This window comes from Stylophora pistillata, chromosome 14 (assembly GCF_964205215.1).
Source record: "Stylophora pistillata chromosome 14, jaStyPist1.2, whole genome shotgun sequence".
NCBI classification, from domain to species: Eukaryota; Metazoa; Cnidaria; class Anthozoa; order Scleractinia; family Pocilloporidae; genus Stylophora; species Stylophora pistillata.
The window spans coordinates 12,227,493-12,255,383 of record NC_142532.1 but is presented as its reverse complement, the minus strand read 5'-3'; the positions used below and the strand labels follow the sequence as shown (position 1 = coordinate 12,255,383).

At 38.9% G+C, this 27,891-nt stretch overlaps 1 protein-coding gene across 1 annotated transcript in view; it reads right to left on the bottom strand.

The window, feature by feature from the left end:
* LOC111328178 (uncharacterized) overlaps window positions 1-27,891 on the bottom strand; it is a 62,670-nt gene that overhangs the window by 33,933 nt on the left and 846 nt on the right. The window contains exons 2-27 of the mRNA XM_088745829.1: window positions 27,578-27,654; window positions 26,230-26,373; window positions 25,916-26,008; window positions 25,208-25,300; window positions 24,593-24,694; window positions 24,169-24,279; window positions 23,225-23,428; window positions 22,627-22,827; window positions 22,161-22,190; window positions 20,832-21,139; window positions 20,008-20,527; window positions 18,979-19,216; window positions 18,063-18,109; window positions 16,795-17,168; window positions 15,959-16,445; window positions 15,339-15,456; window positions 14,990-15,136; window positions 13,853-13,902; window positions 12,832-13,057; window positions 11,996-12,190; window positions 10,325-10,571; window positions 7,265-7,514; window positions 4,060-4,266; window positions 3,210-3,480; window positions 2,274-2,696; window positions 1,786-1,854 (exon numbers count right to left, since the gene is read on the bottom strand). Coding sequence (XP_088601955.1) covers window positions 1,786-1,854; window positions 2,274-2,696; window positions 3,210-3,480; window positions 4,060-4,266; window positions 7,265-7,514; window positions 10,325-10,571; window positions 11,996-12,190; window positions 12,832-13,057; window positions 13,853-13,902; window positions 14,990-15,136; window positions 15,339-15,456; window positions 15,959-16,445; window positions 16,795-17,168; window positions 18,063-18,109; window positions 18,979-19,216; window positions 20,008-20,527; window positions 20,832-21,139; window positions 22,161-22,190; window positions 22,627-22,827; window positions 23,225-23,428; window positions 24,169-24,279; window positions 24,593-24,694; window positions 25,208-25,300; window positions 25,916-26,008; window positions 26,230-26,373; window positions 27,578-27,654 — 5,232 coding nt within the window. The remainder of the gene's footprint in view (window positions 1-1,785; window positions 1,855-2,273; window positions 2,697-3,209; window positions 3,481-4,059; window positions 4,267-7,264; window positions 7,515-10,324; window positions 10,572-11,995; window positions 12,191-12,831; window positions 13,058-13,852; window positions 13,903-14,989; window positions 15,137-15,338; window positions 15,457-15,958; window positions 16,446-16,794; window positions 17,169-18,062; window positions 18,110-18,978; window positions 19,217-20,007; window positions 20,528-20,831; window positions 21,140-22,160; window positions 22,191-22,626; window positions 22,828-23,224; window positions 23,429-24,168; window positions 24,280-24,592; window positions 24,695-25,207; window positions 25,301-25,915; window positions 26,009-26,229; window positions 26,374-27,577; window positions 27,655-27,891) is intronic.

Here is a 27,891-nt window from a genome sequence, read left to right as displayed (position 1 = left end):
TAGAGTAACAGAGTTTTCCGTGCCTCGCCACCATGATTTCAGCATGGAATACTGATACTTAAAATCCCACAATCGGCATCATTTTCACCATCACTGCCCCTTTTAATCATCATACCTCCATTTCCATCTTTGCTACTATCAAACCTATCACCATCGTCATTGCCATCATCATCAAAAACGACTTTGTCATGGCTTTATGGGGAACCTCTACTCTTTTTACAAATACCGCTCAAAATGAATATGTGAGCAATCTTCGCAGTAATGAAAACTAATTAACGTATATGAGCACGATCCTTCGCGAAGGATCGTGCTCATATACGTCTCATAACCGCAGTTCACACATATGTTTCATATGTTTGTTGTTGTTTAAAACTAATTAAGTACGTATGATGCACGATCCTCGCAGTAGAGAGCGCTATTTATGCAATAGCGAAAATCAGACCTGAAAAAAACCAGGCCTGTACGGGATTCGAACCACTGACAATAAATATATGAACTTCATATATTCATTGTAACCAAAACTACTTAAGCAGTAGTGGAAATAAGGCCTGAAAAAAATTCAGGCCTAAACGGGATTTGAACCCATGACCTCTGCGATACCGGTGCTGTGCTCTGCCAACTGAGCTTCAAAGCCAACTGGGAGCTGATCATTTTGTTGGTTCGTAGTACAGAAACCCGTGAAGAGATTAGTCAATGTTTGTGAAAATATGAAAATCATATCTGTGAACTGCGGTTAAAGAAATTAATATGAGGGCGGTCTTCGCAGTAATGAGTTCTCTTACTCCTTCTATCGCTCAAAATGTTCACAATTTACCTCAATAGATCTGGCATATAAAAAATTTCCTTTCAAAGCGATCTGTTTTTTTTTTTTTTTTTTTTTTATCGTTTTCCAAAGAAGGTTCTAACAGCCACTTCCGCCATCTTGAGTGTTGTACAATGCACTTCGGGCTGATGACGTGTAATAGTTGCTCGGTGCACTCGCAGTGTAGCGTTTCACTCTTGCTGATGGCAGATAGCAGCCGCAGAAAATTCGAAGTAGCTGTAAAACCTTTGTTTAGAAAATGACAAAAATCAGATCGCTTGTTAAGGCATTTTTCTTCTTAATGCCAGATCTATTGAGAAGTAAATTTAGAACACTTTAAGCGGTATTTGTAAAAGAGAAGAGGTAAAATATTACTCCTGGGTTCACGAGAGTCGCCTTCTTCTGACATTTTATGATGTCACCACCGCCACCAACAGACAACGAAAAACTTGGTCAGCGCTTTTATGATCACCTGCTGTATCTTCAGCTAAGTGTAGTCTGCATTCCGTGTTGATCTTTTTCTCGCACATTGAACGTATTATCAAATTACCGACACACGAAATAGATCCAAATTTTTTTACTCCAACCACTCTCAATATCTTTTTTCTGACCCGTCCACGTCATTTTCTTTTTATCGTTTGTATCTGGATTGAATCACAGTATAATACGTGTTGTAGAACCTCACTTTTGGAAATAATTTATATTTGGCCATAATGATAGGTAATGTGTCGATGGAATTTGAGCAATTTCCACAAACAGTTCGAGCCCATTCTACATCTTGTTAATTTTCTTAGTATCTCAGGCAACAAAAGTATTCGCAGCGAACTGTATTACGTTTTTTCCGACAAAAAAGATAATCTGGGAGGCAAAAGCCATAAAAGGTATTTTAATTGATGTTTTATCAACGTACTGTACGATGTAAATTAAATCGTTCATTCAATGTGTAATATAATAAACTTTTAACGTAAGATAACAATTCATACCTGGACAAGCTGGTAGAAATCGACGTAGATTTACTAGCTGAAGCAGACTTTGAGGTCGAGGTTGACGTACTATGCATTAAAGAGAAAATCAGAACGATTTTAGAAGTTAAGTACTTTAATACAATTTCGTCTTTTACAATTAATAATGAGTCCAGATTTAACGCATCACGTGCATCATGAACCAGTCGAGCTCTACAAAATCCATAAAGCGTTTAGAATGTTGTCATTATATGTCTCTAGCATATGGTCACACCTTGCAAACAATATTCAGAAAACACCAGTAAATCAGAACAGGTTACAAAAGGTCACGCGAAAAATGACTTTACGAGACTAACTAATTAGTATCAATATCAATCCAACTTCTCTGACTCTCATTAAGAGCTTCCATTTTCGCTAGCTTCCTGGTTTGATTAATGAACGAATGTTAAATTAGGCGACGTAAAACATAAAAAGATCATGGACTTGGAAACATTTTATGCAATATTCACCTTACGCTGCTTGAAACACTAGTTGAAAGCGAAGTTGATACACTTGTTGACGCCGATGTAGTAGTGCTCGCACTAGTTGAGGCTAAACTAGACACACTAGTAGACGCTGAGGTGGAATAACTTTTGCTACCACTTGAATATGACGTGGAAACGGATGTTGTTGGTAAGCTCACACTAGTTGAGGTTGACGTGGAGGTGCTGGCCGACGTTGAAAGACTTGTTGACCCACTTGAAGTCAGTGACGTTGACGACGAAAGTGATGTTGTTGGAGAGCTAATACTAGTGGATGATGGCGTAGATACACTACTGCTAATTGACATCGAGGTACTTGTGCTCAGAGATGTTGATGCACTAGTAGATGTACTCTTACTATATGAAGTTGATGTTGACGTGGATGTGCTCGCACGTGAGGAACTTGAAATGCTTCGAAAAAGATAGGAAAAGAGAGAGAAAAGGTTAGAGATGTGTATTATTTATTCTTGCCTTTTGACATTTACAGTCTCACATCTGTTGTTATTAGTTTTTTTTATCAAATAGTTACGTAATGTGCCTCGAATCAAGAAGTTTTTGGTGATGCCCAATGCACGGGAAAGAGTCAGTTTTATGCCTTTTCGTTATAGAAAGAAAAATTTTCCACAGAGTTATAGGAAAAGCCTAAATGCTAAAATGTTAGAAAGCCCAGATTGAGGCATTTCTTACCAACAAAGTACATCAAACTGTAAGAGGACAAGACCCCCTTTACCAAGGACAAGTTTAATGACTTTTTAGATTTTTATACTAGCTTCCATTCTTGGTTTTACAGTAGTTGATGAAACTATGAAGGGCTAGTTGTCGGACCGGAGCTCTGTTACGAAGTGACAATGTAACAACTTCTTTAAAATTATAGTAGACTAAAGTAGCATAGCAAACATGAACATTGTGTTCTTAATCACACACCTGATGCTGGTTGTAGTTGACACACTTGTGGTGGAGGACGCGACGGTCGATGAGCCAACGCAAGGCCTCTCACACTTGCTAGTCTGATTGACACATTTCTTACCATCGAAGAAAGTTCCACTGGGACATGAACACCCTTCCACACGTGGTCCTCGACAGCACCTTGCCCCCAACTTTTCGCAATCCTTTGGAGTCTGCTCGCACGTTGAAGGCAAACTAATGTTGGCAAGGTAACCACCGGTATTCTCACAGGGACGACAACATGGTAGTTCTGGAATTTATACAGACATAATGATATCATAAGACTAGGAACTGCGATCAAGAAAAAAAAGAACGTAAAAACTTCAACGATAATAATAATAATAATAGTAATAATAATTTTAATAATAATGATAATTTATTTATTCTACAATCACTAAAAACATTTACATAATTATGATAAGGTGCTTAAAAATCGAAAAATGCATTAGAATGTCTGATTAAAAATCTAAGAAAAGCTAGTGGATACACGCTTCGTTTAATAATGATGATGATACAATATCTAATGAGGGAACCTAACTCACCAATGTAGTTTAAAGTGCCCTCATTGTGGGGCAATTTTGTGCCGATCATTTTTAAGAAAAAGATCTTCAAATAATTATCAACATAATAGCTTTTGGTGATCTTTCTTGTTCACCTGAGTTGCATGCCCTAAATCGTTTGGAAAAATTCCTTCATCCTCTTTTCCCTGTTGTTACCCTTCTTGAATGCTACCTACTTTTTTCCCTTCTCCTGAATTCCTTAAAAATACTGCATATAAATACCTAAACAGACATTCAAATAAATAAGTAAACCATGTCTTAACACTCACCGCAAAAGCCTTCTCTACGCCATGTAATTGAGATGCCCATCTGATTGCAGGCTCGAACGTATGTCGCTATCGCTGAACAGAAGCACGCGCAGTCCCCTCCCGCGTTGCAGAGGCAGGACTCATGTTTACAGGCCTTTAAATAAGGCTCAGGATCTACGGTATCGTGGCATGCTTTGAAGTTGGCATTTGTCTTGATCTCGTTACAGCCTTAAAAATAACAAGGCAATTGTCTTTGTAAGTCTCTTCAAACAAGCCTGATAGTTTCGAAAGAAACTGTTTGGGGCTGCGTCGGTGGGAGTAACGAAATAATTTGGATATATCAACAAAGTTGAAATGGTAAATTGGCCATCGTAACGATTACAAAAGCTGACGTTTCGAGCGTTAGCCCTTCGTCGGAGCGAAAAATTTGGCTAGAGAGTGAAATGGGTAGAGTCTTGCTCAACTTACGCTGAAAACACTGTTTTGCAAAACTATCTGCAAATAACCCCAAACCAAATTTTTGACCACATTGCATTGAAATCTGAAAGAAAACGCCAAAAGTTGGTTGAGACCCGATCTTTCTACCGAAATTTGGCCAGAGAGTGAAATGTGCCAAGTCTTGCTCAACTCGGGCTGAAAACACGGTTTTCCAAAAAGTATCTGCAAACTTGCCAAATCCAATTTTTTTGACCAGATTGTATTGAAATCTATAAGAATACACTAAAATTTGGTTGAAACACAACGTTGCCTGCGAAGTGTGGCCACAGTGTGAAATGGGTCAAGTCCTTTTCAACTCAGGCTGAAAACTCGGTTTTGCAAAAGGTATCTGCAAAGTTGCCAAAACCAATTTTTTTAATAGATTATGCTGAAATCTGTAAGAAAAGACTAAAATTTGGTCAAATAGTCAGTCAGCAGGTCAGGTACCAGTGAGTCAGTCAACTATTCTGTTATCGCTCCGACGAAGGGCTAACGCTCGAAACGTCAGCTTTTGTAGTCGTTACGGTGGCCAATTTACCATTTCGACTTTGTTGATATATCCAATTCTTTTCAAACAAGAAGCTTTGAAGATTGTTGATCGTAACAATAAGTAGGACGCTTTTAACATAATTTATGAGGTTAGTACATAGTCCGCCCCACCATCCAATTCTTCATGACTCGGTCGTAGAACATCGTACTGAGGCAAGGACAAAAACTATAGGCCGGCTATTTAAACAAAGTTGTATGATAAAACCGCGTTCTAGGTCATATTCAATTTAGCCAAACCTTTTATCTGAACATCTACTCTGTGATCAGTGTCAAGAGGGCTGAAAGCTAATAATGGAAGGACAATCATTGAATTCAATCAACCCTCTCAAAGAGAATTCTTGAGGCCCACTGCTTACGTAAAACCGCGGTTTGGGTTAGACCCATCCTCGGAGACCCAGGGGCAGTGAGGCGATTTCAAGTTAAGGGCAGAAGAGCCCCTGGGAACATTGTCTTACAAGACTAGTTCTAAACGGTCGCAGTCGTTCTGGCATCTGATTGGTGCCAGAAAATCTTTGTGTTTTTCTGCCCAATCAGAGGGAAGTGTCGTTTGGAGTCCTTTCGTGTGTTTTAACACGCACATATACAACAAGCTCTGTTGCTCGCTATGTTTGTCTCGGCCGTGCGACGAAGCTTTGCGCGAGGGGAAAAGTTTCAGTCTCAGCACACAGTGTAAGAGAAATTGATCAGATTGTCTTCGAAATCTTACCGGAAATTATACTGAATATTTTCGCAGGTATCACAAGAGAACGAGTTTAAAAGTTTGCGAGGTTCGTTTTAAAACATAATAGTTGCAGGCATTGATATGTCGCATTAAACGTTAGATGAGATGTAAGCTTAAATATTTTTAGATTTTTTGTACAATTTGTTGTGACTGAAACTTTTCCAAGCCCTTGAAGTTATTTTGTCGCACGGGCCACGCAGGTATGTCAAGCAACTGGCGCTTACGTAGCTTTCTGTGCGCGCCAAATTCTAATCGTTGCTTTGTTGTAAATTCTTTACAATATGGCCAAACTTGCAGAGAACGTTAAGTACGTGGACGACCTCCAGCAAGCCCTTAAAGAAAGCTTAGCTGTGTTTCCGGTTAGCTAATTAAAATCTGAACAAAAACTAATCATCGAGAACATCGTGGAAAGGAGATATGTTTTCGGACAGTTACCGAAGGGGTTTGAAGAAAGTTAATCTTTCAACTGCTGCGTTGAGTGTTCAAATTCTTGAGCTCGAAAGGCCACGGATCCTCTTCTAGTCCCTTGGTCATTGTCACTTCACCTCTTTTGTCGATAGTTGAAGACCAAGTTAATTACCTTTGATCATTGGGAATCGATGCTGCTTTCATTGGGGAAAACAAAACCAAAGACAAAGAAATATTGGATGCAAAGGGCGAGCTTGCCTTACTGCAAATGTCAGCTTAGTACAGGGTTATCTACCCACATCTAATAAACAAAAGTTTCCACGTTCAGCTTTTCTTTTTAATTTTTCAAGCGAAGATTAGATTAGATTTTGGCCGGGCGTGCACAAAAAAATGCGTAAGCGCCATTGTTCGACATACCTGCGTGGCCCGTGCGACGAAATAGCTTCACGGGATTGGAAAAGTTTCAGTGACAGCAAATTATCCAAAAAAATCTTGAAAGATTTAGGCTTACATCTCATCTAACGTTTAAAGCGACATATCAATGCTTTCGACCATTGTGTTTTATACGAACCTCCCAAACTTTTAAACTCGTTCTCTTGTGATACCTGCGAAAGTATTTAGTATAATTTCCGGTAAGATTTCGCGGACAATCTGATCGATTTCTCTTACATTGTGTGCTGAGACTGAAACTTTTCCCCTCGGGCAAAGCTTCGTCGCACGGCCGAGACAAACATAGCGAGCAACAGGCTTGTTCAATATGTGCATGTTAAAACACACGAAAGGACTCCAAACGACACTTCACTCTGATTGGGCAGAAAAAAACAAAGATTTTCTGGCACCAATCAGATGCCAGAACGACTGCGACCGTTTGGAACTAGTCTTGTAGGACAATGTCCCCAGGGGCTCTTCTGCCCTTAACTTGAAATCGACTCACTGCCCCTGGGTCTCCGAGGATGGGTTAGACCTCGTGTAAATAACCGATCCTATACGTTTTCCGAAGCTTACTTTTTTATTAAAAGACTTAAGCTCAATTTTGTCGCTCCCTAAGCAAAATCACATACGACTACTTACCTTTCTCGGCCCAGCCTTGGCGAGATGGATTTTCCGTACAAGGATCAAGAGACTTTGGACGGGGGCAGTCCTCTTCATCTTTCCAAACATAACCAAACTCAAGATCATCACTTGCCGTGACGTTATCGCGAAGCTTCAGGTCATCCTGAACCAGTCCGTTAAAGTTACCGCATAGACCAGAGAGCTTGTCCGCTTTCCTATAGGCTGGATTGGGTGTGATATACACTCGGGAACCTTGGTCAAATCGAACCTATGGAGAGTTTTTAAATATCTTCAATTTCAAAATTTTTTCTGCAATAATCAGCCTTATCTCCTTACAAGACTCTTTCGACTTTAATGATGTTTTGAATACTCAGGGAGTTCGTCGCTTATGAACCTAGTGAACCTAAGCCCACCAACGAGATCTCTTCAGCTCAGAAGGGAGAAAAATCTATTAGAGGAACCGATTGCAAGCTTAAAAATTCTGGGAAAATCATATATACTTAAAAAATGGATACACGCAAAAAGATGTGTTGAAGGCAAATTATAGAAATGTTACCTTAGACGAAAAAAGAAAACGTGGCAGGGCACACATGAAAAAAAGGAGGAGTACTGGGAGAAAGAGTAAGGAGATTAGATAGCAATCGACGCAAGCTGAGACAACTATTTGCAGAGTACAAGAAAGATAAAAAATTGATTTCTTCCTCACATGTTCTTTAGGCACGAAAACGAAGCACGTAAGTGAGTGTTAGCTTTGAAAAAAAGGCTCAGGAAGGGCACATTACTTTCTACAGTAAAATTAAACAATAAACCACTTTAGGAAATTTTGGGAGAATGCGAGAAAAGTTTGTAAACCACGAGGCGGAGCCGATTGGTTTACAAACTTTTCGGGCAAGCCTTGCAGAATGCATGGACATCATTAATTATTCATTACCGATAGAGCGACAAATTTGAACGCGAGCTCGCTTTGATGACATTTAAATTAGAGAAAATTGGGCCAAAGTTGGCCCACTAGGCTTTGTAACATTCACTTTTCTGAGTTTTAAAAGCGCTAACTCCTAAATCAACGCGCGCCTTTTTGAAAATTAAAGATGTACCTACATTTTGTATCTAAATGTAGGAAATCTACGAAGTATGAGAATGATCCTTTTGCACTTGAAAGTGCACTAAATTTGGTCATATTTGGTATGAAGTCATTTTTAAGATCGATTTAATCGAGTCAACGCCCGGCAAATGGCACATTAATCTTTCCTCTAAAAGAATTCGTTTTCATTTTGAAAATTGGTCAACAGGAACTACTATCCTTTATAGTTTGAAAATTGGCAGTCGAAGATGCGTTCAAAATGGCGCGTTTCGAGTGAGGGGCCATTGTCTTGAGCCCAGACACGAAAAACAATACATCTGTCAAACTAAACAATGCCCATCGTGAAATCACTTCAAAGTTCGCGGTGATTGTGAAGACAACGACAGGAACAATAGAAGATTTTGGTCTAAATCGTACAATTTTCAGACTTTTCGACTCTGGTTGTAAATTCTAGTAAACAACAATTCAAGTCTGGTAATTCAACGGGTTTGGTAAACGTAAGAAATTTGTATGTTTTTCGCTTCGTTTTCCGAACTGTGACCGTCATTTTTAATTGTTAATATGTCCTAAAAGTATTTTACAATATTGTGATGAAATTTTGTGGGCCGAGGCCAGGAACGTGTTCGATAATTGAGTCAGTTTGCTAGACATAACGTCTCGTAGTCACGTTCGACGCACTAAAAACTACTATAAAACGAATACAAGAATTGTAAAAACGTGTAAAATGGTATATAAAAAGTCACTTGTAAAAATGTAGCGGAATTCCAAATCGATTTCGATCAATTACGATCCTCATCAGTAGTACTCCGCCATGTTTAAAATACTCATTTTACAATAGAATATTTTAATTTTTTAATCGTACAATTTAAGAATTTTCATCGCAAACCTACGTAATTTTCCGGCCCTGTATTCCAGTAAACAACAGATTCAAGCATGTTGAATCCACTACACGGTCTCGTACATGCAAGAAATTCGTTTGTTTTTCGCTTCTTATCAGCAAATTTACAATTCTTTAATTAATCTTTAGTCCTGAAATATTTTTTAGTCGTTTTTGCCTTGTCTTTTAGTCAGTTTTTTGGTAGATTGCGATTACCTGGTAAACCCGACACTACAATAATAATAAAACTCTTTCTTCAAACATAAGTTGTGACCCCTATATTGTAAAAGAATCAATTGTTGCTTTTAGCTGTGCGTATGTTGAGTTATGGGCGCACTTTAGAAGTTTGGAGAACACTAAAGAAGCTAAAAAAAGTTATTTTCGACTGCGCCCTGAGCGACTCTTACGCTTCTCTCGTGCTCTCCAAACTTCCTACACGCATCCATCGCATCCATAACTCGATATAGGTACGCTGAGCAGGAAAAAATTCCTTATGATTCAAGTGATGTGATTCCAACGTTACACCAATTTTTTTGCTCTCGGATGACAAAGGAGGATCCTTTGGCAAATTGTCTTTTCAAACATTTATTCTATCTAAGTATGATTATTTGGGGTGTACAGAGTCAGGGTTTCCCTCGTATACAGAATTTGTTTAATTGAAATTAGCCTGTATCTGTAATTGGATCCTCCTTTGTCATCCGCTAAGTTGATTTCGGTCGTGTATCTTTAATAGATCCTTAGTTGGGTTTCATATGGGGTTATAGGCTTCCCCTACCCTGTCACCTTGAAAATTAAGTTTCCCGGGAGACCACGTCTCCGATCACGTAAATCACATTGCCGTATTGCCAGCATGGTTGTCCTGATAGTGTAGTGGTCATCACACCTGACTAGTAACAGGGGGACGTGGGTTCAAATCCCGCTCAGGGAAAATTTTCTTTTCAAACATTTATTCTATTTATATATATATATATATATATATATATATATATATATATATATAACTAACTGCAGACAGTACTGTTTCGGCCTTCTGGGCCTCATCAGTGCAGTGATAGTGGGAGGAAAAAGACAAGTAAACTACAAGTTCATCCCATCATTCATATGTAGCTGTTCCACTTACCTCAAATTTAACAAAGAAGGGGTTATTTTTCGCGTAAATGCGAGCTATAAGGAACAATCCCACGTGAAAAATCTCAACATTAGGAAGGTCTGCCATCATCCGACACGGCTGAGGATATTCTCCGGGTTTGTAAGTTTTCGTATTCTGATTTTGAATGATGCTAAATTCCTTTTGGAACAACTCAACAGTAGCTCCTCCCTCTAATTTGATTTCAACTCGTTTGCACATCTGCAACTCCAGTGATTCCCTACAAGAAGTAAACAACACTAGAATCATCTGAGCTTTTGAATTAGAGACCTCTTTTGATTGACTGTCACAAAACTTATCACAAAGTGACCAAAAGAGCCAATCACATCAAAGGTAAACATCACAACGAGCCAATAAGAACCCTGAGTAAAAACAAAAACCGCTGGAAAACGTGGGTGATCAAGTCGCGATTGGTTTTACTTTTGCATCTGATTCGTGGACGGGTTGCGCGAGTTTTCTGGACCAATCACAGAACGAAGTAAAATAAACTTCATCAGTCCCAGACTATTTTTGATATTTATCATAGTAATTGAACTGAGTGGAGTGCAATTTGGGCTGAAATCATACGTGTGATTTCAAAATCGAACGAGCGCACAGCGCGAGTTCGATTTGAAGTCACAAGTATGATTTCAGACCAAAATTGCATGACACGAGGTTCAATTACCACTTTATTACATCCATTTTGAAATGGCCCAAATACAGGACTTGATCAATTCAAATATTTTACTGATGCAGGACTGAGCCGGTTTTTAAATAAAAAGCGGAACGGGAAACGCTTTTACATCTTATTTTGAGTGCAAAGACTTTGACGTCATGTGTCTAAAACTCAGTCAAGCGTAAAATGATGCGATTTAGAGCAAAAAATGGTGCGATTCGTGAATAAATCGCAACAATAGGCCATTTTACAGTTGTGTACTTAGTTGCCAAGCCTTTGATTTGGAGTGAGGCTGAAGGTGACCTTGTCATGATAGAGACCTGTATCTAGTTAGCATGATAACAAAGTGATTTACATTTGAAAGGAAGCAAGGCTTGTATCATAACAAGGTCACCCTCAGCCTCACTCCCATTCAAAGGCTTGGCAACCAAGCACACAACTGTAAAATGGACTATTAGAGCCAGTGAAATTTTAGGGACCACCAGTGATTTCAAAATGGATGTAATAAGATTGAAAATTGGTCCAGGCTCTAATCTGATTTTAGAAATGTTTCTTAGTGTGGTAGCCTGAGCCTTTCGCTTCTACATCAACAATTGGGTCAACATCGGAATTCCGTTGTTACACTCACTCACTCATCTCGACAACATACTTAGCTTCGCCCACCCCCCTCCACCACGCCCAAGAAAAAAAAAAGGAAAAAAAACACCACAACAGCAAAGCTAACGATGTGCGCATATACTTCTTTCATAAGGTACAACGCATGCCCAGAACCGTGAATGCGCTTGCCGACCGAAATTTGATATAAACCTAGTATAAAAATTTCCAGGTTACGAAGGGACTTTACACCAATTTTTTTCCACACTCCAGCAGATAGCAACAAGTCATTAACTGCATAACCGCATTCAAAACTTTTAAAAAAAGGGAAAAGATATCACAAAGAGCCAATGAGAGCCGAAAGGCAAAAATTTGATGAGAAACTCAGACCATACCTGCAAGGCTCGTTCTTGACAGAGATTTCGACTGTATCTTCTTTCATCATGGTTAACTTACAACTCTCCTGATGAAACTTGATCCATCTGCCATCAAATGATCGATAATGATCCTGACCCGTGGCAGCGCACTCGAATTCCGGCGAAGGATTGGTCGCGTTGTCGGAGATCCACTCACGAGCGCCGTTGCAAGTTCTAGAGGGATAATAAAAAAATCAAGAAATTAACATTAATAGTCTTGTTATTCAGGCTAACGGTAAATAAGTACACAATAATTTGGCAGCATTTGAAAAGGTCCATCGTGATCCGTGATATCTATTTCTCTAGGTTGTTAAAGGATGATTAAATAGACATAAGGTAAGGTGATAGCATCTTCATAGTGGGATACATAACACAACAAAACACAAGCATCACAACGGAGCAGTTGCAGAGTCGGATTGGGGCCAAAAATAGTTTACCGGTAGCGTGCATAATAACCAATCATATCTTTAGCGATGATATTCAATAAAAAGCCATCAAAAAAATTTAAAATATCGTAATTGTTTTTGATCAATCTTTTGATACTGGTGGAAATGCCGAACGTGCAAATAATACGAGATGAAAAGGCGATTTTTTGAGTGTACAACGTTGGCTGCATAACCTTATTTAAGATGCCTCCTCCCCTCGGCATGAATTCCTAATAAATACTCTTTTTTTCTATTTTTAATCCATTTTTTGATAAGATGAACAATGCAAGACAGAGCAAACTACCTATGATACAAGTTAAACAAACTTAAATTGAGAACGCTTAAAACACTTCATACCGTGTTACATTTTTGCATTAATAGTACACGTACTTTGAGCAATCAACTGGGTTAGCTTCACCCTTCTGATAAATCTTATTGTTGTGTTTACAGCCACACTGATTCTTTTCCACGCAAGTTCCGTTTTCAAGGAGCAGTTGATCACCAGGACAGAAACATCCCCGCTTACACCGGGACTGTCGTGAGATGTCACTCATCAGGTAGTTGTCGCAAGTGAGGCCACAGTCTGAGTACACCTTTCCATCACTGGCGCACATTTCTACAGAGAAAAATTGAAAAACAAACGTGATTGTTCAAATTGGAATCGAAACACAAAAACTTGTAAAATACTTTAAATGTAAAAAATGCAGCTTAAAATAACCCGACCTAATTGTCACCGTTTCCTTTTGGTTCCAGTTTTGAGTTCCCACTGTTCTCTCTGTTTACTCATTCATCTATATATCTATCCATATACTCTCTCACTTATGCACCCATAGATCCATTAACTAATTAACTGATTCATTCATTCATTCATTCATTCATTCATTCATTCATCCATTCATTTATTTTTCCTTCTGTTTATATCTCCATCCAGCGACCCATTCGTTCCGGCATCAATTCATTCACTCACCTCTCCATTCATTTGTCAAGATACCCTCGGTCCGTCCGTCCGTCAACCCATCATCCATTCTGATTCATTTATTCAATCAATCTTTCACTTATTCATCCATTTAGTCAGTGAGTCAGACTGCACTCAGCCAGTGATCCACTCACTTGAAGTCAATCCGTCATTTTAATTCACGACACTGAACAAAACTCGCTAACCGCAACAAAACCCGCTAACCGCAACAAAACCCGCTAACCGCAACTTAATCGCAACTCACAACAAAATCAAGCTCTGAACACCATAGCATTGAGAAGAAGAAACATGATCGAGGTAAGAAAGGCAATTAAAATAGTAATGGAGACAAAAGTTACAGTTTGAAGAAATCTCACTGCGTGTTCGATTAAACTGATGAACTTAAAAGGCTTGACTTCTTTCTGGCCACATGTTTTACACATTTACTGCACTTACTATCACAATCGTCGTTAGTACACTCCCATTGTCCGCCTCCTTTGCAAGTGCTAAGGGTAAAAAGAAATTAAAAACTCCAAGTCAAGTATTACGACCTAACATCTTAGCCTATATATTCATTACTACTTCAGCTTTTCCTCAGTTGCTTCTACAGTGTCTGCGCAACAACACGGCTACTCTCCTTTCATGGGAAGCTGGTCCATCATTACGCTGGTACCCGTGGCCTTCCAAATCACAAAATTCCCATCAAGTTTCTCTGACATTTCCATGCACACCCGATGGTCTGGATGAGGTGAAAGGACCAGCGACAAAGGGCGAAACTACAACTAACTACCGACAAAACCCCACAAAAACTTACTGATTGGTGACAAGTACATAGTAACCGACCACTGACATGGTCTGACATTAGCGATATATGTATTCAAATAGAAGAGCACTCTGGCTTAGAGGGCAGCCCCTTTGATGGCATTTTTGTGTCATTAAAGTTACGCTATGACCAGGTGGGAGCGCAGGCTCATTTTCAGAACAGCGTCCAGAACTCGTGCCCGCGAATTACGTAACAAATTTGATCAGTTAACTTGCATTTTAAGTCATTAACTGAGAATGACCGACAACCAACAAAGATCGAAGATTTTAACCGACTACCGATAAATTGGTGAAATTCTAAACGACAACCGACAACATGAGGACCCCTATTCAGGCCCTCATACTCCTGGGTGAAAAAAGACTGAATGAATGTGAGATGTCGTATCTTAAAAAAAAAAAAAGAACAAAAGGTATGACCCTGCTTGGACCAAAACCCAACCCGAACGTTTCGATATGGAGTACAGTGCAAAAACCAATGGGGAAACGAATATCCCACATGAAAAGGAATCTTATTAAACCACTAACTTCGGAAACGATGAGTGCGGTAAACGTAGCTTTTCAGTGAAATTTGCAGATTCACAATTTCAACACTGAAATTCTAATAATTATGTCCGAACTAAGTCATGCTGAGAACGTAACGAGATGACCACACCCCTCTTCCCCTCTTACTACTTCTTTGCCGCAAATCTTGGACATAAGAAAAAGGTCAGATGACTTCATTGGCGTAAAAAACGTTACCCTTGAAACCAAAACAATAAAAATCAAACGTACCAAGTGTTGCATCTAACGAATCGTGTGTCTCCCTTCTCATACTCTTTCCCTTCAAAGTAACAAGGACAGTCCTCCTTTAGCACGCATTTGTTGCCTCTCAAAACCTGGTCCTTATCTTTACAGTAGCAAGCTTCTACGCAGCCACGTCTGGAAAAAAGTCGCTCACGTTAAAGTAGTTTACAATAAGAGTGTAACATGACTGTGTCCATGTGTGACGAGGGACAAAGTGACATAATGCAAGTCCTGTAGCAGGTCATTTTATTTCTTTCATCCAGCTGAGAAGTTACTTCAAGGTGTTCAGTTGCCAACCCCGTTAAACCAGTTAGTAGCTAAGCACAAATCACATTACCTCTTGCAATCTCCGTCTTGGTCGGGATTTAGATCCTCGCAGGTCTGAGGACAAGCTAATGACCCATTGTTATGTCTGTGACATTGCTCAAGCTTCATGTCTGCATTGCACTGGAAATCTGGAATATCATTTGGTTCTTTGTTTAGGAGATAAAGTACATGTAGAGGTAGCCAAAGGCACAATAAGAACTCAGATACTTAAAAGAAGTGTTTAATGAGATTTTTTTCTCACGATCCGATATATCACAAGGAAGTATAGACGAATTCCAATTTTTTTAACCTCTTAAAAAAGAACACAATTGCGGTTTAATTTCTCGAAAGGCTTTAGAAAATTCTAGAGTAAAGTAACTGTGTTTGAGTAAGAGAAGCAAATCCAGCTTTGGTCGTAATTATTGGAACTTTATAGAAAACCAAGGTTTGATAAATTTGGATTCTACTGTGTTCACATGTCTACCTGTGTATCTGGAAACGGTGTTTATTCGTCGTCTCTTGAGCGTTTTCGTAGCCTGTTTTAAACCCCAAGTTTTACAAAATATGACGCAGTTTTCCCATTAATTTTGGAGTATTTGAAGTACACCGAGAATTCTATCTTTCGTGTTACGTGTATCGTATAAAACCTACCTGCCGCGCAGCTGGAAACTAAGTTCCTCCATCCGTTCAAATCGATGCCCTTGTCCGCACAGGCCTTTGCATACCCTGCTATGACGTCACACAGGCATCCCTTGCATCGACATCCGTCTTGCACACACTTTTCAAAGTACTCCAACACACTCACCTCACTGTGACAGGCAGCAAAAGGAAGCGAAGTATCTTTTAGTTTCAAACACTGATCAAGGGTCCACTGTTTGTTTTGTCCATAAATGTTGCAGTAGTTGATCGAGCTCACCACGCTTTCCGTCTCGCACTTTGCATCGGAGAGATCTGGGATCAGCCATTCCTTTGCGAAGTCGTCGATGGAAACTACGTCGTCATTACTGCGCATGTGGAAGTCATCTTCTTTCATATCGTTGAATGTACCACAAAGACCACATGTTTGGTCTTTTAGCGTCGAATTCACGGTAAAATAAACGTTGTAACCAGTCCAGTGAATAGAAAATGCCACCCCATTCTTAAAGGTAAACATAAAATTGAATAAGTGAAGGAAAAGGGAAAAAATACGACATTTTTTCTTCAAACCTTATTATCTCTGTTTGTTTTCCCTTAAAATATGGTATACATTTAGGAGTTGTGATGGCAATGGCCCAGATTTGCACATGAAAGCGAAATAATAAATGGTATTATCCCCGGTAAGGCTCACGTGATAGAGTTTAGCAAAAAGGAAAGAGATATCTCAAGGAATCGATCTCTCAGGATCCATAACCAAACGAAATACCTGCGACGCGTTCATTCTCTTCAATCAATTTGGATAAGTTTGAAACTTTTGCTTGTTTCGTAAAGCCCAGCTCATCGATTCTTACCCCTAGGTCAACACGAACAAAAATGTTTCGGTCACCAAGAAACTCGACATCCATCTTCTCAGCGGAGTAATCCGTTTTGACACTCGTCACGCTGCCACTTTGAGTCTCGATGGAAGCAGTCGGCTTCCTGGTAGCATCATCGACATCCAAAATTAAGAATGGTTGGCCAGTAACATTCACAAGCAATTCCCGTTTACAATTTGCGTAATTTGCTGTGCAGTTTCTGTTGCGAATAGTGATGGAGTAGCCCCGACCTACTCCATTAGGCATGTGACACTGCTCTGACAGCACATACGAGCATTCCTTCAAATGCATGGTGTACGTCTTGCCGTCAAAAGTGGTGACGTGAGGGTCACCGATGACGGAGCAAGTTCCTAAGAGGCAATAAAATAATTTGTCAAAATCATGTAATGGGGAAGGAACGCTCTCGAAAATAGTCCACGCAAAAGAGGTCTCCACACGCTGATTTTGGCCTAAAATAAAGGTCGGCAAGTGCCTAGCTACTCAGCTAAATCTAAAACTGCAAGCTGCAATTCATGCCTACAATTCTGAACTTGGGAGTCGCGATCAGTTAAATATTAAGAAGTTATTTGAGGATCTGTGCATCAGAAAAATTTTACCCCAAGTTCGTAGACTGCACTTTTGTTCACCTTCTGCAAACTTACGTCCTTTTTCCTTTGATGTTCTTGTCTTTTTTTCGGGGGGGAGGGGAGTAGGTTTTTCCTTTGTTTGTTTGCTTGTTTCGAATTGGAGACTACAAGTAGCTGGCATTGCAGCTAAACTAGTGGAACTTTATGGAAGGTTAATTTTCATTCTTTTATCCACGTATGCTGCATTTCTGCTTTCCCTCGCATATAATGTACTTGTAAATTAAAGCAAAGTGCGTTGTTGTTCACAAAACCTGTCGGACTATAGGTAACTGCTTCTAAATCTAACGACCCAAGATACAGATCTAAAATCGTGACCAAAATAAAAAGACTCTCTCCAATCGGCTCATGTATTCATTCAATCATTTAGAAAATTACGGTATTATTTTGTCACCTTTATAATCATATTTTTTAACGGAGCAGCACTTTGCTACATGACACTTATGGGTTACAAATTACATGAGTCCTTTTAGGAGTCACAATGGTATGAATTTTCTAAGTAGTTTACCTTCAAGCGGTTTATATATTCAGCTGCTATTTGAAAAGGCTCTAATACAGATGTATGAAATAAGCTTGAATAAGTAAAGCGGGGAAAAATAGCTCAATTAATCGATGACTTACCTGGACAAGGCTTCTTTGAGCACATCCACTCTCCACCGTTACAAGTACTAAAAATAGACAGTTTCAATTCATCAATTTTATGAGTCAGTTGGAAGGCCCAAACTAGGTGTTATGAGGATGCAATTATTTCAATACAACATTGCTTGGAATTCAACATTGTCGATAAGCCAAAGTCGGGTTATCTTTAGTCTAGTAATTTCGCTCATATCGTTATTATGGGATCCAAGCCTTGGAAAAAACATCTTCGTAACAAACGAGGATAACTTCCGAAAACAACTTCTGTGAGAAAAACAAGACCAATTTGAAAAATTAAAAAGGACTGGGTGAACATTATCCAAATGACATTCGTTTCAGATCGCTACTTAACAAATTTTTTCCAGGTACTCGTGAACTTTTTTATGTTTATTCTTCGTTTTTGTTCAGTTAAAGATGTCTTCTCTTTACCAGCTATAGTGTTGGATAAACGTTCGATGTTCATCGATCGCCATTTAACAACTATTCACTACAATGGAGTTGGCTAACCACCGACACTTAGATGAATACTTACTTAAGTATATACTACAAGAGTGAGATCATATAGAACGAAAAATATGTTTTGAACTCATTTATTCCTGCAACGATTACAATATTTTCGGGCGCAAATCCTTCTCGAGTGCTCGGAGGTGTGTTCGGAGTTTGAGTAGCCAATCACAGTGTGTCTTCAACGTTATTCATTGTTTTATTGTAAACTAATATGATGGGTCAATAAGCGATGATCACGAGGTGTCCATGCCTTTATACTCAGCTGAAACAAGTTAGTTGCCGTAAGGGAAAACTAAGAACGCCACACACTCAATTTAAGAGTACAAGAACGATAAATTCAAACGAATTTACCCTGATAACAACCGCTAACAATTATCACCTTGCGAAGACTCACCATGTTTCACAAGGTTCCACTCGTTGTGCGCCATTGGGGTAAACTACCTTTCGATACAAACAGGAGCACTTGCTTTTTTCAACACAAACATTGCCGTCCAGCCATTTTCCTTCGGGGCAATGACATCCGTCAGTGCAAGGAGAGTTACAGCCGGCATTTTTGCTGTTGAGATTCCGGCAATTCAATGGGCATGACGATCCACATTCATTGTACACGAATCCAGCTGGGCACGTGATTGCTGTGAAAAAAAAACGAAGGAATTAGGAAATTAGCTTTTACAACTTTCAAAGGTGTTATGAACTTAAATTTAACAAATAATTCTCAGAAAATTTGGCAGGAAAAATTTAGCCTTTTTTTCAGGCGCTGCTATTTTATCAGATTTACCTTTTCATCCTTCGCCTCTTTATTCCTCAGTGTTTTCTCCTTGCCTGCCTTATGTTTTCTAACTTGGCAAGCGAATATACTCCATGTTACAAGGCGCCAAATATTACTATAACTATCGAGTGAGCGCTCAGAAAATCTTTTGCGTTTCTATCGCATTCCCATTTGCAGAATTACGCAGATCATAGAGTTTTTTTTTGGGGGGGGGGGGAGGCGGGGGGGTGCCGTTCTTCTGAACACAAAATCACGAACTTCTGACACGTATCCCTGTCCCAGCTCACGTCACTTCGCGCTGCACTCGCAACTGTTTCTCCTCATATTTTCCAGGCGTAAAATCCAAAATATAATCATGATTGTCTGGTTATTTCCGAAAACCTATCGTCCGTTTTTCGCCTTACACCATTACTATTCTACGGGAAGAACTGTGTACGGCCAATGGTTTGAACCCAGTGGTCTAGTCTGATGTCACAGACAGCAAAAACAGTTCTTTCACCCGTTGATGATACCACCCTCAAGCAACCATACTATCATTCCAAAAAAGCGTATAAGTGTTTGAATTAAGCTCCATTCATCTTTCACCATAGTTTTCATTTGCCACCAATATTTCAAGGAGTCTTTTCATTCTGACTGGTAAGATTGTATACTTACGACAACTATTCGGTGTCCTCCATCCTTTGACTGACGTACCGTGGAACCACGCGCAAACACGGGCGTAGAGCGCGAACGAGTCGCATTTCGCTTCGTCCCAGAATTGCTTACTGGTTTCGTACAAGTCCGACATGCACACTCCCATAAAAGGACGGTAATCGGTAGAATTATGGCACGGCCCGAAAGGGCCAAACATGTCCCCCATCAAACTACACTTCTCCTCGATTTCGCGTATTTCACTGGATGTTCTGTTGGGGGGCTTCCTGTTCTGGCTGCTAAGACAACTTACGTCTTGTTTGAAGCTGTCTGCGAAGTCTTGGATATCCTCTTTCCCCTTTAGATTGCCTTCGATGTCGGTAAAGTCGTTCGCACTATTCGCGTCAAAAAGACCACACAGACCCACCAACTTGTGTGCATTGGATTGCTTATAGCTATCAGGGACTTTGATAATGACATCTTGTACACCGTCCCATAGAATGTTGATGTGGTCTTGTGATTTCACCAAAACATAACGACCACTCTGTAAAAGAAAAAAAATATTTCTATGAATGCTTTCTTGAAGCATATAAGACTAAGCAACGTTTTGCTAATGCGGCCATCACTTCAAGCTAACTCTTTCTGTAAACAACGTAGGAAAGAGAGTTGGCTGTAACAGAAATCCCTCAAGCTGGAAACTCCAGTTTCCATATTCAGTACTATGTCAAGCAATCTCGATCAACACTAGAGTTGACCAAATGCATGGTGGGAAAAACGAAAAACATTAGCATCATTGCACTACAACACCATTAACAACCACAATCATTTTTTTTTTCAAATGCACCCACCTTTTTCACATAAGGCCACGAATCTGTATATGGAAGATTAACCTGTTTATCATTGACTTTCACAATAAACGTGGTGTTGGTTTTAGCTCCAAGGTATACTTTCGCACCATTCAAAACCAAATCAAGGGATTTTTGACAAGGATAAGTCATTTCGCAACCCGAGTTCCCGTTCAGGACCACCTTAAACTCTTCGGGGTTTTCTTTGTCCAAGACAAGCATTTGTGAACAATTTCCCTGAAAGAATCTGTAGGGTGTGTTATCAAATGTGTTGAAATGATCTCTGCCAGTGACAAAACAAGTTCCAGTTGCTGAAAAGATATGAAAGTAGAAATCATTAGAACTATTAAAAAAAACATCTCTTTTATTAACCAAGCGTGATGTCATGATAGCATAAGTATTATTTAGGTTTCTTCGTGTTTTCATAGACTGAGACGTAATCGACGTCTCACAAAAGCGCGAAACAGAAACATCAATAGACCACCTTCCTAAATGGCTGCCGGACTAATATTCTTTTGTTTAAATTTAAATTAGCCCTCTTGGCCTTGTTCTCCAGTACAAAACTCAAAAGAATACATTATCTCAAGCGAGGCCAGAAGGGCTGATTTAAATTTAAACAAAAGAATATTTATACGGCAGCCATTTATGAAAGTGGTCTCTAGTCAGCCATCTTCAACAAATGGAGGTGGGTAGATTACAGTAAGTAGAGTTGACGAGTGTAGCCAAAAGAAAACACAGGATTTGCTTACCCTTGCGCGTTAATCGAACGTTTGATATAATGGGAGACATTACTCCACAAATCATATCTGTTTAATACGACTGCGAAAATTGGTGGGTTACCTGGGAACCTTCGGTGATGAGAAACGTATGAGAGATAAAGGATTCCGTTAAAAAAAAAAACGCCTCGAAAACTTCTATAATAAATAATGCCGAGGCTCGCTGAGCAATAGGAGATAGCGATATGTCTTATGGGGGTAAAGCGAAAATGGTACGAAAGGCTTAAAATTTTTTTCCCATGCGCGGCTGTCGATGAAGTAAAAGGTAGCCGTGTTGGAAAAGTTTGCGTAGCTGGAAATAATCATCTGGGTGATCACAGCCAATCAGAACTTCGCACTTGACAAATGAAACAAGAGTGCAAGGACTTAAAACAGGTTTGGGTAATAACGGGTGCACAGGAGCGTAACAAAATTAAAACTCGTAAAGAACGGTAGCTTCTATTGGTTATTTGAGACTGAAAACAAATTAAAGAATTAATGCTTATGGTTTACCCACTGAAAAATGATAGAAATTATGTTTAGGAAAAGTACTCAAACAGAATAAACATAAACTCACTGTTTATGAATGGCAATCTCGAAGCAGTGCCTGTGAAGATAAATTATTGAATATGTTAAGAAAATAATATGGTAATACAAGCATTGAACTTTAAAGCACAACTGAAGCATAAAAAGTGGAGAAAAACAAGAAGGCAACAACCACTTTGGCAAATAAGCTGTAACAGCAATATCTAGCGCAAAAAAAATAGACGATGAAAATGAAGGTAAAAAGCAAACAATTTCAATCGCACAAGGGTATAGTTGAATACAACGATATGATGCAGTAAAATACGCCTTTATTTGCAGTCTCTACCGTTACCGGAGTCATTCAAACTGACCAACCTCTCAATAAATAAAACAAACAAGAATTCCACATAAACTCATTCCTTTTACTAAAGGCGTTATTAGTTTCCAAGTCATTTTATTACTTTATAAAACGAAGATTATAGATGGAAAGGGGAGAAATCATGGGTAGAAGTACTCACGGACGCATTTATCTTCACAGCTCTTCATACTACCAAAGTTATTCGCATTTCCCAGGCAGCCAAGCGTAAAGAAATTCTTGCACGTATTAGACTCGGCGTCGTAGTAAACTGACTGGTTTCCACGAGGAATACTGCTTTTTGAATATCCCGAGCTCTCAGGATCCCAAATCTTTTTACATACATCATCCGTTTCGTCAGGAACTGTAAAACAAAATGTGAAAGGAACGATTACTTACAACTTTCGGAACTACCCTATATAAGTGCCTATATAAATGCGCGATATTCCAGCAATAATTACGATACTTGTCAGATAAGAACCTTAACATGGTTCAGTTTAGTCGCCAAGTGCTCTGCTGCTTAGTTTTTGGTAGAAATCAAACAATCTGAAGTTGAAATGTTCGGGGTGGAATCTTAGCTGTTTTATAAGGCTGCACCAGTGGGACACAGAAATACAACACCATTTTTTTTTTTCGATGGGATTTTCAGGTACGTACGCGCAATACATTATGGTCGACTATGGTGTGTTCCAAGATTTAAGATAGATAGCATCATTGATAATTTCACTCCTTGTAATAAGGGAAGCAATCATTCAACTTACGGCAGTATTTCTCGCATTCAGTTTGGTTGAATGATGTCTTTAATGAAGGGCACTGATTATTGACTTCCTCAAGGTATTTCAAACAGGCTCTTTGGGTTGCAGGATCTGTCTTCCAGCCGAGACTATTACTGTCACTCAGTGCAAAAGTTTCGGCGAGAAAGTACGAGCTTGCACCTTCGTCTAAGTCCATCTCACACGGATTTACTGTAAGAAGTTAAACAAAAGACGACTCGAAAAAAATCAGGGAAGTTGTAAAACATAGCGCAGTAACTAGGTAAATGGGTGGATATATAGGAAATTAGTCTCTTCAGAATAAATATCAGGAGATTCTGTCCAACAGTTATTGGGTGCTACTATTGGAATGATATTCTTATATCTATACGGGAAAAGCTTACCAGAAAACTATTTTAAAAGAAAACTTTTCATGTATTACTTTTCTTAGTTTTAATTACTGTCTTCGTTTGACCTTGAACTATTTATCTATCTGTTGTTTAAGCTGTAATTACTCTTTCCTCTCTTACACTTATATTTGTATAGTTTTGTTTTAATAAACGGCAAAATGTAATTTAACCTTAGAATTGGAATGAGATCGAGTAAAAAAAAAGAAAGACCGACTCTGAACACTCGAAAAGACTCAGTCATTTCAACGAAACTGCTCATTTAATTATGCACTTTCTTGTGTTCTACTCTATCTCATTTTATTCTAGTTTAGTTTCACACTTTCCTTTCTTTATATAACGTAACTGAACCAATAATTTACATTTGATAATGGTGACACGTCGTTGCCGAAACGTCATGTTTTAGTCGCGCTACTTTTTATCATAAATTGTTGAAATGAAGGAAAAATCAAAATTGAAATAGATAAAAATAATAATAGAAGCTAAGAGGCCAGGGTAGTTGAGCGAGGGGGTGTATTGGTAACTAGGTAGGTGTAGGTAGCTTACCTTGGTCGCAAGCGGCACCGAAGTATCCCTGCTTGCACAAGCACATTAGTCTACTCTCAGCGCCGTTTAATGCACAAATTCCGCCAACGCCACAATCAGGATTACACCTTGCTATTTGGAAAAACGAAAGTGCATTGTCATCGAGGGAAAAGAAAAAACAATTGTGTGCCTTGTTCAACCCATAGTTTTAGAATTAGAACATACATAGTTCGATGGAACGGAAAACAGCTGAGGCACCCTGCTAAGAAGACTTTGTAGGAAGACTTTTATTTGGGTTGTTCAAGATCCATACCTTTATGGACATTGGGGGCTTGGAATACTCTCCTGAGGATGTTACCTTGAGTAGCTTTCAATTAAATGTACTAAATCTAAGATAACATAAAGTAAACATCGATTCCACATCTGAAAAGGAAATTTCACTTACACTGCTCGCAGTTGGTTTTGGGGTCATATCCAAGTGGGCAATTACATGTATTCGGTTGACTTCCACAGACTCCCCCGTTCTTACAGTATGGAATACAGGTAGCTGCCAAGTGGTAATTTACAAAGAAATTAATCGAGACAATAATCTAAATAACAATAATAATAATAACAACAATAATAATAATAATAATAATTTAATAATAATCCACTACTAAATAAAGGGCATGATAGATTAATGGTTCTCTTGTATAATTGCAGAAGTTGAAAACTGAAATATAATTGTGCCCTGAAGAATCGCTGGGCTCCAAAACAGTTAAAGCAGCCTATGGATTATCTAATATATTGCCCGTCTTTTTCACCCCCATCCACTTCTCACACGGACAAGCCGACTACGAGTCTCCTGAAGCTCAGTGGTAGAGCATCCGAAGTTCTAATCGCAAGGCCGTAGGTTCGATTCCTATTGAGAGCATTCGGAGTTCTTCTCTGACTGTGCTTGTGTTATTTACTGAATCGTATCATCTTTCACCTATTTGGCTTGTTTGTTTGTTATGAGAGTAAAAGAAGAAAACTTAATAGAGATCAGCAAAGAGTGCATAAAAAACGTTTATCTTCTTACCTTTGGTGCAAGTTTCTCCGGCCCAGCCATTAATACAAACACAGGTATCGTTCACACATGCTGCCCCATTCGCACAGTCTTTCGTACACGCAACTGCGAAAAGAAATTTTATACTGAATCTTAATAGAGGGATTTTAACTAACCTTTACGATGTTAAAATAATTAAAATGCATTTTAACGAGAATTTGATGGGAGAAAAGCATAAACTATCACGACCTGTAAGGTTAGAAGTAAGATGGAAGCAAAACTTGCTCACAGGGTTCTGTAGTTTGAAGCCACTCGTGTATTCACTCTACCTGGATGGAACGCAAGTCCATTATAACACGCCCAAGGAAAACTAAAGCTATTTGATAACTTTGTACAGACGAACCCTTAAGGCAACACCAAATTTTTAACCTGAGCGCGAGTTTCACTGAGTCTGTCTACAAAAGGAAACTGTTCTAAAGGTTACCTTCCTGAAAAGGCAAGTGGTTCTGACGTTAATCACAGCTTAAAGTCGCAGTATTCTCCTCATTTCTGTCATACGCTTCTTCTAAAATGTTAGTTTTGGGAATCTGGTGGTCAAAAATTTCTCGTGGCTGGTATCTTTGTAGATTTTAATCCCCTGACAGTTTGACAATGTAATCAGTTGATACTGAGGAGAAATATCCTCTTGTTCACACCTGGAAATACCGGTGTCTTAAAGCTCTTAAAATATATCTTACTCACTATTTTGACAGCGGTCTCCTTCCCAGCCTGAAGGGCATTTGCACTTTCCATTTTCACAGGTACCACCGTTCAAGCACCCAGGCGAGCAGACCTCTGAAACAATAAAAAAATATACCATCTGTCTTTCATTTTTGACGTTCGACATTGCTAATCGCAAGTGAGCATTTAAAAGTTAACATATAATCGTTCATACTTCTCTACTCTGGCGGTAACTTCACGAGATGTGAATAGGACTTTTGACGCGATAGCACTTTTGAGATTTGCACACTTAATTAGAATGAACTACCTTTACAAAGCTCCTTATTCAAACCCACCCTCTCTGCAACTTCTTCCCCGCCACCCAACGGGACAGATGCACGTTCTGTTAACGCAGGTTCCGCCGTTGGCGCACAATGGAAAGCAAAGGTTGCTGTCGTCATTCTGGTGGCTTGACCTTCTTCCCGGGCCATATACGTCATCTGCGAGGCAATTTTGATACCATTAGCTCTACTGGAAATGGAATGTTACATTTGAATTTACGCAGGTAAAGTGATGACGGATCTCGTCGAATCTTAAAGGGAGGGGAGAAAGATTTGTGGCGTAGATAAAATTAGAGTTTATTCCCGAAAAAGCGTGAGATTCAGGGAGGAGTATTGACGCCATGCTTTTCTTCAGTTTCTCTCAAAATAGTTTCATGATTACCTTTAAAGAGATTATTATTTTAGCTTTGTTTACACAGAAGTGAATTTCAACAGAACTTTCACAGAAGCGAACTTCAACTAAATTGTCGACTTCTATTTTCGAATTAATCCAACAGCCTCCTTAAGTCATTTTGATTAAAAATGAACGTTATTCGGGAAAATTCTCGTCGCCTGGAAAATTTGTTTTACAGTAACATAGCACAAATTTCTGACGTGAACAAACCAGTAGCAACCAAGTAGACTTTGGTTGCTACGCTCGCGTTACCACAAAAGAAAAAATTTAATTTTCCATCTTTACGATTTCGTTTATCTTTCCAACATAACCCATCGAAAATCAACCGCGATTTTAGAACAGTATATATTTCAAGTAAAATAGTTTAATTCGGGGAATATTTGACTCTAGAATTGGTAAAAAATAAAAGCAATCGTGGGGCTTGCTCCTGAAAAGTAGATGTTCGTATTTGCGAAATTCATCTCAAGAAAGATGACCCTATTAAAAAACTGCTATTAAAATCGATGCCTTAATGTCCCTCTAAACCCATTTTCGAGACATTTTAAGCGTTGAGTCCTTCATCAAAAATCACAAGGATAAACATTCAAAACATGGTTTTAGGAAAATCAAAGAAGCCAATCTTTGTAAATTTTTCTGTAATTCAGTTAAATTTTCTTCTTACAAAACTTCTTTCTTGGAAATATTGAAAATAATAAAAGGGAAAAAATCTGATACAAACTGCGGTTTCCAAATGGTTCGACAAAGATGAATTCCCTTTTATTTCATGCAATTTTCACTGATAAATGCGCCATTTTTTGCGATAAATTTGCTTAAAGGAGTGGAAATGTTGCATCTCTAAATCAAAGAACCGCTGACAAGAGAAAACCCTCGCAAGGATGATTCTACAGTTGTATTACACAAAGTTAAAGGTTCTTAAAAATAGAAAAATTGGTTCATGAGAAGATAAAGAAAGTGAAGGGGGGAACTTACAACGGAAAGATCTCTGATTTCTTTCCAGCGCGGCAAGATTGTCTACCTCGGCTTCATAAGTTTGTGGCAAATCATCTCTGTAAAGTAAAGAGAAATTTCGTTCATTATTTTTACATAACTAAGTGTATCTTTTCCTTACTGAGGAAAAGAGGGTTTAAAAAATGCAGAATGCCAAACTACATGGATACCCCACGTTTTGTGACAAAAGTGAGCAATTTGGGCACAAATAATAGAAGAGAAATATTTCATTATGTTTTAGGTAATTCACCATAATTATTTCGCTTGTTCCTTTTCAAATAGCTTTTATTTTCCAG